This window comes from Hydra vulgaris, chromosome 14, assembly GCF_038396675.1.
Source record: "Hydra vulgaris chromosome 14, alternate assembly HydraT2T_AEP".
In the NCBI taxonomy this organism is placed as follows: domain Eukaryota; kingdom Metazoa; phylum Cnidaria; class Hydrozoa; order Anthoathecata; family Hydridae; genus Hydra; species Hydra vulgaris.
The window spans coordinates 15,345,001-15,360,000 of NC_088933.1; the positions used below are offsets into that span (position 1 = coordinate 15,345,001).

Genomic DNA, 15,000 nt, shown 5'->3' on the forward strand with positions numbered 1-15,000 from the left:
ATTCTAAAACTGTATTTATACCTCAAATAAAATATTTACTATTTCAATTAAAAAACTAAATTTTAAACTATGAAAGTATTACCAATTCTGTTCCAAGTTCTCTTCGCAAAAAGTGTTTACTTCGTTCGTCTACACTAGACATTCGAAGATAACAACAAGCTTGAGAAAGTATCACAATTAGTGAGTTATCGATAATATACCAAAGCAATGATCTAAAAAGAAAAAAAAAGCATGTTGAAAAATTAAATTATAAATTTTAAAATTTTAATAAAATAGTTTAAAAATTTTAATCAAATAAAAACGTATTAGTGTTTTCGTATTGAGTAAGTGTTGAAAATTTTAAATACGTAGAGTATTTTAAATTTTCAACACTTACTCAAATTAAGTGTTAGGGTAGCAATGCAACTATGCATTAAATTTGGATTTTTAGAAAAAGTATTAGTGGTGATTAGTTTTGATTGCTATATTTAGTTAGGATGCGGTTTTTTGCAACTTCAATTAGCCTGCTGTGGATTTATTGCAAGCAGATTTTTATGGAAAAAATCAACCGTGATTCAATGCTACTACTATATATATGTATATATATCCATATATATATATATATATATATATATATATATATATATATATATATATATATATATATATATATATATATATATATGCGCCATTTAATTATTAAGTAAATAATATTTTATATATTTGATTATATACTGAATAAATATATAATAGACTTACTAATATAATATAAATTTGTGTAAGTATACATATACTTGTACAAATATAATATGTAAATAACTTATATACTGACGTATATTTTGAGAAATGCATTTATGAAACTAGTGACATAACATTTTTTCTTTTGTTGTTTGTGAGTACGCTTTCAAAAGTTTCAATTAAAAGTTATATAATAGGTATATTTGGTATAGGTATTGTTTTTTGAAACTTTTTTTTTTTAATTTTAAGTTGCGTTTAGCTTTAACTTTTTTAATAAATAGACTTTAATAGAAGCTTAATTGATTCGAAGATACCTGTGAAAATATTTAGTTTCATATTAACTTATATTTGACAAAAAAATATTTGTTATTCCAACATATTGATGTTTTTGAACTTTAAATATAAAAGTCATTAATTAATAGAATGTGATTAAACCTGTACAAAATTGAAGCTTTAAATGAAGTTTTAGTTTGATAAACTTTTTACGCTAGATATTTATTTACAAGATATTTATAAATATTACGCTAGATATTTAAGTTTTTAACATTCAAGTTTAGAATTTTTATTAAAGTGTTGCAGGTTTTGATATTTTATTACATGGACTTTTATGCAACTCAAAGTTCTAGTTAAGCGAAGTTTTTTGTCAAATGGACCCTAAAAAAATATACGAGTTCGCGAATGGTTCCACTTAACCAGGGCATGATTAAGCGGATATGATAAAGTTCAACATGAATTAAAAAAAAAAACATGCAAAATTTAGCTTTTAAATAGAAGAAATAAATCATTCTTAATTTGAACTTATACTGCATAAATTAGAATTGAAGAAGTCATGCATAAACAATGCATAATGTATATTAAAACGAATATAACTTCTTTAATTAACAATATGCATATTCTGTTTAAACATATTTTGACTTCAGCAAAAAATTTTTACTAACGTTTACGGGCGCGTTTCATGTGTGCAGAGCAATCGCTCCTGCTTCATTACAAGGCCTATATATATATATATATATATATATATACGTACCTTCTATAGTGTGTTTAGATGAGCACTAGTTTAGCTTATCTTTATAGCATATGGCCTTTTTAGAAAAAGAAAGAAAAAATGAAGAATAATGAAAGAAAAGATTGCTGCCCTATCTCAAACCTTCAATCAATGTAGCAGCACTCCGCTGTGAGTATATATGTGTTAAGGGTATATTGATTTATAGTTTGTAAGTGTTTATGTGTCATAAATGTTGTAAATATCTGTTATATGAAGTCTATGTATAATGTGTGTTATAATATTAAGCAGTCTTCTCCGTTTGAAAATAAATGCCAGCGCACAACAAAGCGCTTTAAATAAATTCTAGATAAAATAATTTAAAAAAGAAGACAGGTAAAAAAAGTCATTTTTCAAAGTTGTACAAATGAACCAAAAGTTTTGTTGCAATTTAAAACAAAGCGCTATTAGATTTTTTGGCAAGCGCTTTTTTATGCGCAACCAAAGTTTTTCAGGCATGTGGGCAAGTGCAAAAAGACTTGAGCGCGAAAGCGCTGGTTAAACAGAAAACTGGTTACATGTTTATAATTTGTAAGTGGTTATGTTGTTTCCATGGTTTCAAAGTGTTGTGACTTGGTTTAGTTTATAGCAAGAGTGTTGTCCTTGCAAGCCAATAGTGTTGTCCTTGTTAGCAACAACATCAACAAGTGTTGCCCCAACAGTAATGGGAGCCACATCTGCTAATGGTGAATAAGTGATTTGTAGTTTTTATAGGTAATTTAAAAATAAAACTTCAAAATTTTATTTTTTACTTTTTACTTTTAGGTTTACTGGAAGAAGCCTTTTGGCATTTAGATTGAAAAAAAAAAAAATGAAAAAAAAAAGAACAATGATTAATTGTTTTTATAGTATTTTTAATTTTATTTTATAGCTTCCAGCTGCTTCTTCTGGCACAACAAGTAAGTTGTTGTACTTACTTAAAAGCAACCAATCAATGCAATAAGTCAAGTCTTGCAAAGTATTGCATTGATTGATTGCTTTTATTTCTATTTTTCAATAGTAGATAAATGTATATATGTGTGTGTGTATATATATATATATATATATATATATATATATATATATATATATATATATATATATATATATATATATATATATATATATATATACACACACATATGTATATATTTTCAAACTCAACATGGGATCAATTTTTATTATACCGCTAGGAGAATTCAACTGGAATTTCAAAATTAGTTATTAAGGGTTAATAAACTAATTTTGAAATTGCAGTCAAGCCTTTATTTAAGGATTATAATCCCGATATTAAAAACAGCTTAATTGAAAGAATTTTTACAGAAAAGTTCCTATGAGAAATATCAAACAGATAGAGCTTACATATTTGACATATCTAGGTTTTGTGACCCGCTTCTTCGCCCTGTTTTGCTTTTTAAATAAACATTATTTTAATGAGAAAGTTATATTTATAGCCTTAAGTTTCCTATAACACCGGAAGAAATGATACACAACTGTCATTTACGTTAAAGAAACTTTTATCTAAAAAATAGTGAAATTAACAAGTATAGAAATAGTCACTGTTAAATAAACTTATCAAGACCCGCATTTTACAGGTCTGGACTGCTAGTATAAATAATTTCAATTAAACATTAAAAAAAATTAAAGGTTTTTTTCTAAATTCTCCCAATATTAAAATTTTCAGTTAGAACCTTGTCAAACCAAAGCAACAATATGTCTTGATTAATGGAAACAAGAAATTAATGACAAACTTATTTTTTCCAGTTAAAAAAAAGATAATTTTAGAAACATATATGGACCATGATGAAACTTGTCAAGTCATAGATCAGGTAAATGATCCGGGTATTTTCCCTTGGACTCGCTGAGTGTGAGTCCAGGTACTTGGACCTGAAAAACCCTAGCAACATTATGATAATGTGACAATGGTTGGAGGTTTACTGCAAGAGCAGGTTCAACTAAGTTTACAATACGCTTTTGCGCCTTGTATGAAAGAAAAGAGCATCATTCGAAGATCTGCACCAGATATGGCAACATTATTTCATACAAGGGTGGATTAGAGATGTATAGAGATAAAAAAATAGAATCCAGAGTCAGAAGTGGCAAGCTCGATAAAGAGATACAACCTTAGCAGATGCTAATTTTGCAATGGATTTGATATATGGTTTCTAAGAAAGATCGAAAGAGTGAGTTGAGATTAAAAAAAATTAATTTTTATCTGAGTTAAAGTTCACCAGCCACTGAGAGCCCCAATAATAAATGGTAGTACTATCAGCAAACAATGCCACCGTAGATGTGAGAATTTCTGGGAGTTCATTAATTTGAATTAAAAAAGTTTAGGGTCAAAGAGAGAACCTTGAGGAACCTCTGAAGTTACAGTAAATGAAGAGGAGTGCTGTCATTTGAGGACAACTTTTATACTACAATTGGTAAGGAAAGATTCAATAACCTTAAAGATGTTACCTGATACACCGTAAGAAAAGCTTATGGAGATGACCAGCATGCCAAACTTTATTAAAGGCTTTAGATTGCTCTCCAGAATATTTGTATATAGGGATGATAGATGCTGCTTTTCAGCAGGCTGGAAAACAAGACTCTGATAAGCAATTATTAAATAGCTTTGAAAGTATAGGCAACAGCTCTGGAGAGCACTTGTTATTGTTTTATATATATAGTCACATCTGTTATAGTCTTACAGAACCAAGACTTTAACAGGTATGTTATCCAGACCAACAGGTATGTTATCCAGACCACAAGTCTGGATAACATAAGTCAATATGAATGTCAAGCAATGGATCAACCTGTTTGTTGGCTATATCAGGTAGATTGTGATTAGTGGAATCAATTGATGAAATTGATGAAAAGTTTTTAGTAAACAGTTCAGCTTTGTCTTTAGGTGAGGTAAAAATATTTGAACCATACGAGGGAGGTGGAATAACAGATTTGCCCGTATTACAGACACTGTTAAATATTCTTTAGAAGTCTTAGGAGCCTAATTTTTGAGATGAAATAAGAGATTTTGTGACTTTAGAATAGAAGGCTTTGGTGTTAGACAAAACCTTTTTACAATGACTTCTAGCAATAACAGTTAACAGATGTCTGTTTTCTGGAGAATAGTTTTGGTGATAAATATGGAAGTAATGGCTACAATATAATATTGCAGAAGCACAATGGAGAAGAGTGAGGCTAGATTTGGAAAACCAAAGATAGAGGAAAACCATGGAGAAGAGTGAGGCTAGATTTGGAATTGTCAAAAGGGATCAGAAGATTTCATGTCAGTCTGAATCCAAGAAGTTACATAGGAAGCACATTTGTCAGCAAGAAGATCAGAGTTTTTTACCTAAGGGTCATCACAAAAAAAATCACAGAAAGAGTCGAAGAATGAGATAATAGTTTTAGAGAGATCAAACTATGATCAGAGGTACCCAAGGGTGAATGTGGAGAAACTGAGCACTGACTAGGATCAGAAACCAGACAAACCAGTCAAGAAAAGAAAGTAAATGATTTGGATTGTCACTGACACTAGAGCCAAGCCGTTCAGTGTAATGAGCATTAAAGTCGCCAACAACAATACTGGCTGAAGGAAAAGAGAAAGGACTCGGTCAATTTGATTAGAAATAAAATCAAAAAGAGTGCAGTCTTGAGATGAAGGAGAGCGATATAGAACAATCAGAAAGGTGATAGAGTGAAGTGGTGCTATGCGAATGCACATCAAAGAATAGTCTGTGGATTCAAACCTAGTTTCCTGACAAACGGGTAAATTCTTATAAATGTTAATGCCCAGGCCAAGCATGTGACTATTAGAATCTTGATGAATATATTTTTTTAATGTTAATTTACCTCCCCAAAGCCATGAAGTCCACTACAGTTGAGAAGGCTACTTAAATAATAGTTACAATCCTCTCTCAACTCTATAACTCTGAAACACAAACCTAGATGAACAAGGCTGCTTTACAGATAAACAAGTTGAGCGCAGTACTACCAGGGGCGTGGTGAGGATTGAACTTGGAACTTCTTGTTTATGAGGCAAGCACTCTATCACTACACTACTATCTCATGAATCACTAACTTTTGATAATAGTAATTTTTACTTTTCTATCAGCAAAAAACTCCTTAAGAATGCTATCAGTTTGCATCTCACTATAAATACAGACTACAAGTTATCAATTAATGATGCAGGAAAAACTTTGCTGAAAGCTATAAGGGGTTGTCCATAAAGTACATCCGCTTCTTTTTTTCATCCCCCCCCCCCTTCCTCCTGCATTTTGCCATACGCTTTTTTGAGTACCCTCTACCTCCCTAAAAGTAACTACGCTTTTAACCTACTAACCGAACATTTTATGATATTTTTTTAAATTTAGCGTCTCCATAATTTTATAATTGACCTACTGCCCCCCTTTCTCATACATGCCATTTGCAGACCCCCTCTTCCTCTCCGAGTGTACGTACTTTATGGACGATTCCTAAATAGGATAGAACCATGAAGTTAATGACCTGCATATTTGAGGACTTCATAAGATGTTTACTCATAGTAATACTTGTAAAAATATTTTTTTGTTTTTTCAAAAATAAAGTCATCGGCAATTCTTCATTTTAATTGACCACATGAGTTAATACCATTTTTGAGGTTTATAAACAATAGTCACACACAATAAATCCCAATAAACAAAATCAGTTAACTAATTAATAGATGCATTCCCTGAAAACTGATACAAAAAAAATATATTTTAAAATACTACAAATTATGTCAAACAAAAATAACCCTTTATCATATAGACTCGAAATGGAGGTCTGAATTTAGACATCAATCTGTACCTCAAAATGCAGTTCTTTATTTTTTCTAAAAACAAGAATGCAAGCAACCACTATTATGTTGGAAGTTAAGAGAAAGCTTGGCAGATAGAGCAAGTACATTTACAATGCATTTTTTGACCTTGTCTAGACAGGAAAGAGTATCATTTGAAGAACCAACCCAAATATAACAACAGTGTTCCACACAAGGACAAATAAAAAATTTGTAGAGTCAGAGAATGAAACAGGAGTAAAATAATGGCAAGCACGATAAAGAGAAGCAACCTTAGCAGATGTTAACTTTACAATCAATTGTATATATGGTTTCCATGAACGATAATCCAAAAAGATGTAAAGAAAAGTGTTGTTATTAATTGTTATAGGAATGTTGACAATATTGCTATAGTTGTCTTCTATATATATATATATATATATATATATATATATATATATATATATATATATATATATATATATATATATATATATATATATATATATATATATATATATATATATATATATATATATCTATATATATATATATATATATATATATATATATATATATATATATATATATATATATAATATACATATCTATATATATATATATATATATATATATATATATATATATATATATATATATATATATATATATATATATATATATATATATATATATATATATATATATATATATATATATATACTATACATAATATAGTGTATACTATATATAATATAGTATATACTTTATATAATATAATATATACTATATATAATATATTGTATATTATATATAATATAGTATATACTATATATAATATAGTATATACTATATATAATAAAGTATAGTTTGTCTAAATTACTGATTTTAGGCAGAGTTAAAATTCACAACCCACTTCAAGCTCCAAGCTATTACAGAAGTGAGATCAGATTTAAGATCTGCTGCCTGTTCTAAGCAATTGAAAATAGAAGACATTTTGTCAATACAGAAGTATAAACGTGAGTTGTCAGTAAATAAAGCTATTTTAGATGTGAGAGTTGCAAGGTTGTCACGAAGATTATTAATGTAGATATGAAACAACACAGGACCAAGGATAGAGGTTTGAGGTTCCACAGAAGTTACTGGAATTAAAGAAGAGTGTTGGCCTTCAAGGATGACTTTAATGATGCGGTTTGAAAGAAATGACTTGATCATTTTCCCAGATGCACTATATGAAGCAAGCTTATGGAGAAGACCAGAATGTCAAACTTTAACGAAAGCTTTAGATATCAAAAGCAACAGCATTGCCTCATCACCTGTATATAATGCACAATAGAATCTTTTACATAAAGCAATTAGCAAGTCAGCCTTAGAATAAGAAGATTGAAAACCATAATGATTTTCAGAGAGCAACTAATTAGAATCAAAATGAGATGTTAGAAAATGATAGAGAGAAAACTGATAAAATGACAGTTGGAAGGTTCAGAATGTTTTCTAGAGCTATTAAAAATTGGAACCACAGATGCCATTTCTTTTTGTTGTGGTTTTTGTGTATGCAATATTAATTAGATTTTAAGCGTTTATTATAGAAAAATGAAAGTCAAATGTCTTATGTACTACTTTGTGTTGTTTTTGTTGTGATGTTTGAGTTAGACACCATGGATGTTTCTTTTATTTTAATAAAATAAAGACCCCAGAAAGTTTTACTAACAAGGGTGTTGGTGGTTGTGGTGGAGGATCAGGGGTGGGTAAAAAAGGAAGCTATTCTAAATATTAAAAAAAGTTGCTTTAAATTAAAAAAATAAAAAAAATTAAAAATTTTATAATAATAATTAAAATAATAAAAATAAAAAATAAAAATAAAAAAATAAAAATAAAAAAATAAGAAAAATTTTTAAACATTTTTTTAATTTTTCGAACTGTTGTTTTTGGGATGATTATAATTTAACTGTCTCCGTAGCTTCAGTTAAAAATCATTTCCTATGGTACTCAACTACTTCGTTGAGAAGCTAATGTTGACTGTCATTTTTTGTCATTGAAATCAGCAGCCAATTTAACTGCCCATTATGCGCAGTCATTAAAAACTTTAATGACTGTGCAGAATGCACAGTCATTAAAGTTTTTGCATGAAAGATAGTTTGTAACAATTAATGATTGTAACAAACTATCTTACATGCAACCTTGGAGTCATCACAAATAGCCAAAGTTTCTGAAGATGATGTCAAGAACTCTTTTGGTAGATTAAGAGTATTGCTTGCAGTCATGTCAAAGCAAAGACCTGTAAGATGCTCCTCAACACCAGGCCACTCATGAATAAACTCAACTAACTTTGGTCCCATCAAAGCACCAGTACCAGCAGGTATCTTAGCGATATCTAATAATTTTCAAAGACTAGGCCAGATACAACAATTAGCAGACATTCACGTACATCAAAATATGGCAATATTTTGCTATCAAAATGTGCAACTAGTGGAACCAAAGGTTGTAAATCTTTTCTTACAGCTACTGCAAGAGATTCATGGAATGTAGTTCAAGCTTCCTTTAAAAAGGTACTAGAAAATGTTAATTTTGTCAAGAATACAACATTTGGATACCGCAATTAATAGTTAACTAGTTCTCAAAGTAGAATGTTGTGAAAGTTTTAGTGAAAAGAAGTTTTTTGTGTTTTAGAAGTCACAGTCAGAATTTTAATCCAAGAGCTGAACTTTAATCTGTTAATAGTTCTATAGATAAAACTTTACTTTCTTAATGTTGTTCCTGGCGCCTTTTTTTCCAAGCTTGCGTTTTCTATATTTATCAATTGCTTGCTTATACACTAAGTCTTTTGAGGGCCTCGCTGGTCTATCAGGAACTCTTTATTTATCTGATGCTACAATCTAATTTACCATAGGCAGTGTCAAAAAGTGTACTTGGTGTCTTGGTGGTGAACTTTTCTTCATAACTATGTTGAGCAGCAGATTTTATACTTTTGTGCTCAGACATTTTAGTATGCTGCTGGTAAAAACTTTAGTTTAGAAAAGTTTAGCTACTAAATGAGGTTTTACTATATTAGGAATTATTACCTCAAACCAGAAAATCAGAACTTCATCTGCCTGTGTCTCAGGATATAGAAACAGTTAAATTTTTAACAATCATTTCATAAAAAACTCAGTGTAGAACAACACTACGCAACTGACACGAACCATCTGTTGTTGAGAGAATATGTCCAACAAGTCAAACATTCAAAGAAGAGTGTTTTGCTTGACAAACATAATATATAGTCTGAAGCAGCCATTTTCTTAAGTTTTTCAAAACACATATTTACGCTCAAGGATGTTAGAAAACAATATAAAACTACACTTTACAACTTTAAAATAATTTCTAACTCTAAAAAAAAAAATGTTTTATACGTATATATATATATATATATATATATATATATATATATATATATATATATATATATATATATATATATATATAAATATATATACATATACATATATAAATATATATATTTAAATATATATATATATATATATTTAAATATATATATATATATATTTATATATGCATATATATATTTATATATGCATATATATTTATATATATATATATATATATATATATATAAATATATCTACAACCCTCGGAATTAGGAAAAATGAGGTCGCCAATAATTTGCCAACCTCAATTTTTTAGAGGTCGGCATCAGGTTGCATCAGGACCTTTGTATCAAATAAAAAAATTATTTGATACAAAGGTCTTACCATAAAACATTGAAAAAGAGGTCAGCAATTTTTTGCCGACCTCAAACAATTTCAGGTCGGCAGTTAGGTCTGCATTGCCGAATGCCCTTATTTCAAAGGTTGTATATGTGTATATATATATATATATATATATATATATATATATATATATATATATATATATATATATATATATATATATGTATATATCAATGTATAGAGGACAGTGGTGAACCTAGGAAGTACATTAACTATGCTTCCATCTTAAGTAGTGAATTTAAAATTAAACATTCGTTGCATTTATAGGATACTAGAGGCTCATAAGAAATGGATCTACCACTGAACAACACACTTTATGTTACAATACAAATCATAGTGTGTTTCCCTATATATATATATATATATATATATATATATATATATATATATATATATATATATATATATATATATATATATATATATATATAAATATATATATATATATATACACCGGATAAAATAGAATTAGCCTCACCTTTATTTTTCGTTCTAATTTAACAAAAATGGCAATGAAGCAATTATTAAATCTACCCTATTTCTTATTATCTTCTACAACAATTAAAAAGTTTATAAATTGGTATGTTTAATTAATTACAAGTGGAAAAAAAATTAAAAATATTCAATTTGTATAGAAAATAGAATTAGCCTCATTTACGTTATATACAAGAAAACACAAAAAATATTTTGTTTCATACTTATTTAAAATTTAATATTGCTTCCTGAATTTTTAATGACTTCAAATATGCAACTTGAAATACTAGTCACAAGATTTTGAATAGTTTCTATAGATATTTCATTCCAAGCTTTTCTGATACGAGTTTTCAGCTCCAATGCAGATTCATATTGCTTACCATTTTCATAAACCTTTCTAGAAAATATTCTCCATAGATTTTCAATTGGGTTAAGACCTGGACTGCATGCAGGCAAATATTCCATTACGTGAATATTTTTCTCTCTTAACCAAGCTTTTGTAAGCTTTGAGTTATGGATAGCAGCATTGTCTTGTTAAAAAGTGAAACTTTCATCAATTCTTCACCATGTTCAAGCAAATTAATTTCTAATAAGTCAATGTAGTCCTGTGAATTCATTTTTTATGAAATCCATGCCAGTGGTTGTTTTCCAGAAAAGGAACCCCCCCAAACCATAAGAGTTTCACCACCAAAGTTATGAGTCATTCGAGTTTCTTTTTCTTTTCGAAGATTGTGCCAGTAATATTGATAGCCATCAGGACCATCTAGATTGAACTTTTTTTCATCACTAAAGAAAACTTGATGCCACTCTTCTTGCGAAGACATGTGTTCTTTTGCAAATTGTAATCTAACTTCTTTATGACAAACAGTAAGTTTTGGTCTTGGTTTACGGCTTTTCAAACTGTGTTTGGATCTTCATGTAAGATTTGTCTCACATATTGAACAGTTACAGGTAATTGTAAATCAACACGAATTGAGATGTAGTCATGTGCTGAGCAGCAGCACGACGTACAATAACTCGTTTAGTACGATTATCAATTTTACGCTTGCCACCACTTTCCTTATAAGCCCCACAATTAACGCTAATCTTGAAGTAATTATTAACCATTTTTGTAGATCTTTTAATTTTCTTTGTAATTTCCCGATTAGATAAGTTTGTATCTTTACATGCTTTGATTACTGGCAATACTTCATTTGTTAAACGCTTACCACGTCCCATTTCAAATTCAGGTATCAAAAACCAAATGTTTAAAACTTTATGAACCATGATTTCACAGTCTTTGTATAACTAACAAATAACAATAAAAAACTAATAAAACTATAATAATAAAAACTAATAAAAGTCACAATTGCGTATCACCAGATCAAAATAAACAAGTAAACTGAAAATAATTATTGATGAGGCTAATTCTATTTGCTACCGCAAATATTAACTATTATACATTTTATGATTTTATCAAATCTACTGCAATTTAATTGTGCTATATTATAATCTAAAAAGTTGTTGTTTGTAATAATAATTAAATAAGCGTGAATACAAAAGATGCACTGCGCAAACTTGCTTACAGATTTACAAAATATTTTATCAGTACATGGTGAGGCTAATTCTATTTTCTCCACTGTGTGAATACATATATATATATATATATATATATATATATATATATATATATATATATATATATATATATATATATATATATATCTGTGTGTATGTTTATATATAAACAGACACACAAAAATATAAACTTACTTTCTATACTCTTCATCACCTACTGCAAATGATATGTCTTTCTCAGATGTTTGATCTGAACCAACTTGAACAAGCTATAAATAAACTTAAAAGTTCATTCTCAAAAAACTATTTTTTGCTGATAAACTGAAAACATTATAAACCTTTTGGATGAGTTTAATTGAAGTATTTAAACATGCCAGAAGAGTTCCAAAAGAAGGAATACTATCTAATGATGGTGAACTGATACCAATATCAAAAAGAGGTGAAAAACATCCAATATCCATACCCTAAATAAAAAAGTAAATGTAGTAAATATTATATAGTAAATATAATACTATATAAAAATATATTAGATTATTACAATAACAAAAATGTACCTCATCAAATATACATTGAACAACATGTGGTGTCAAGCATCTCATTGCTGACAAACAATTTCTCACAATGTTAATTAATCTAAGAAGAAATTAATAGTATGATGATTTAATAAAATGGTAACCATTACTTTTTTGCAACAATTTTCTGGTTATTCTTTTACTTTTTTTATTATACATAAATATTTTTGATTATTTATAGGTTATTTGATTATTTATACTAAAAAAAGCCTGAAAAAACAAAAGAAGTAAAAATTTAGAGTCGTCTTATAACAAAATGCGGTTTGTGACAAATTGAAAAAAATAATAAAAAAACCATTTTAAAAAACATAAAGTAACTTACTAACTCTAAGTTGAACTGTTTTATATTTATTGTAATTATTTTATATTTAATGTAAAATTTGTTTTTCATCAAGGAAAGCTATCATTATATGTTAGCTAGTCTGAATAAGACAAGCACTAATAAGACAGAAAACTAGTACAAATAAGAAAAAAAAACATTCTGCATAACCTAAAATCACAGCGAAAACAAAAAACATTGTTATTATTATTATCATAAGTAAAGAAAAATTAAGACTTCACTCAACTAAAAAATAAAAAATTAAATCAAATTAAAGAAAATATTAAATTTAAGAAGATTTTGTTTAACTATTGAAAACAAAAATTGTTTTTGTAAGTAAAAACTATGTTTGAGGCATTTTTGAAAGAGAGACAAGAAAATGTGCAGCAATATTTAAAACAATGAAAAAATAGTAATAAATTTTTTTTTATTTCAACGATATGATCCTAAAAAGAAGTCCAAATTTTATACAAGTTTTATATAGATTAAAACATTACCAACACATTAAAAAACAAACATTTTAAATATATAACAATAAAAATTGTGTTAACATATGAATGGGTAAATAAATTTGATTGGCTAAATTTATTACCTTTGAGTTGTTACCAGGTTTAGTAAAATTTTAACTTTTATGCTTGAAATTTTGTTTACTTAAAAAATTATAAAAGTATATTTTTTAAATATACAAGATAATCTCCTTATTAAAAATTCAATTATCCAATAAAAGTTACTCTGCCTAATAAAACTAAATATTTACCTAGTTTGCAGTAATAAAGAATTTGGTGAGTATTTCTCCTCATTATCTGTTGCAAATGATCGCAAATTCTCATTGCGCAGAGACAGTGGGCTTGCCATCTTTGTATTTTCCAAAAGTTTACTCTATAACATTAATTAATAGAACAAATTCTAAATAAAACTATAAATAAAATAGATTTAAAGTTTTGAAAAATTATACATTAAATTGTTGAAATTTGCTACTTTATTCAATACAAAAAATACATTTAGAAGATGATTCATCAATTTTGGCCTTGAGAGTAAAGCAATAGAATGCTGACACGCTTGAACAATGCCAAACTAAATATATTTAATTAAAATATATATACAAGTGTTTAATAAAAATTGCATCAATTTATAAACAAAGACTATAAAAATATCAACACATACCTTGAAAGTATTGAATACATCATTTAATGCAAAAACCACCTGTGGTTGATAATGAGATAGCTCGCAGATGAATAGCGTTGTTTGTTCAGTAATAAGTAGTCGGTCTTCAAAATTTACTTGCGTTAAAATATCTAAACTCTAAATTAATTTAATATTTTTACTATATTATGAAATCAAATAGTATCAGAAATAAGAAGGACCATAAAAATATGAAATTTGCATACACTAAACAGCATTTCTTTGTGGCCACCAAAAAAATCAATAGCAGATTGAAGAAAAGAATATTTGAGAAACTTAAGAGTATGTGACATTATTAATAGACACGTTGACCAACTGTTATAAAAAACTGAATAATTGCGATTAGCCTAATTGAAAATAATATTACTTCAAAAAAATGAAAAAATAAAAACAACAATATCATTTTCTAAAATATAAAAAAACAGTTTTATTGTATAAACAAAATAAATATAAAAACCTTTACACACTAAAATTTTTTAGTATGTAACTAAAAATAGCTAAAACCAATACCTCAAGACTACTGTATAAATGTTTGATATTTAAACAGAGGAATGTACCAATATTATTTGCTCCCAAATGTTTAGCACCCTTCATAAATCGATAAGTAAATA

At 27.7% G+C, this 15,000-nt stretch overlaps 1 protein-coding gene across 1 annotated transcript in view; it reads right to left on the bottom strand.

Annotated features, from left to right (window-relative positions):
- The window catches only part of LOC101236718 (nucleoporin NUP188), a 123,832-nt gene that overhangs the window by 11,443 nt on the left and 97,389 nt on the right, over nucleotides 1-15,000 (bottom strand). The window contains exons 35-43 of the mRNA XM_065818576.1: nucleotides 14,900-14,977; nucleotides 14,596-14,736; nucleotides 14,372-14,509; nucleotides 14,207-14,281; nucleotides 13,965-14,086; nucleotides 12,871-12,949; nucleotides 12,655-12,780; nucleotides 12,512-12,585; nucleotides 83-212 (exon numbers count right to left, since the gene is read on the bottom strand). Of these exons, the coding sequence (XP_065674648.1) occupies nucleotides 83-212; nucleotides 12,512-12,585; nucleotides 12,655-12,780; nucleotides 12,871-12,949; nucleotides 13,965-14,086; nucleotides 14,207-14,281; nucleotides 14,372-14,509; nucleotides 14,596-14,736; nucleotides 14,900-14,977 (963 nt within the window). The remainder of the gene's footprint in view (nucleotides 1-82; nucleotides 213-12,511; nucleotides 12,586-12,654; nucleotides 12,781-12,870; nucleotides 12,950-13,964; nucleotides 14,087-14,206; nucleotides 14,282-14,371; nucleotides 14,510-14,595; nucleotides 14,737-14,899; nucleotides 14,978-15,000) is intronic.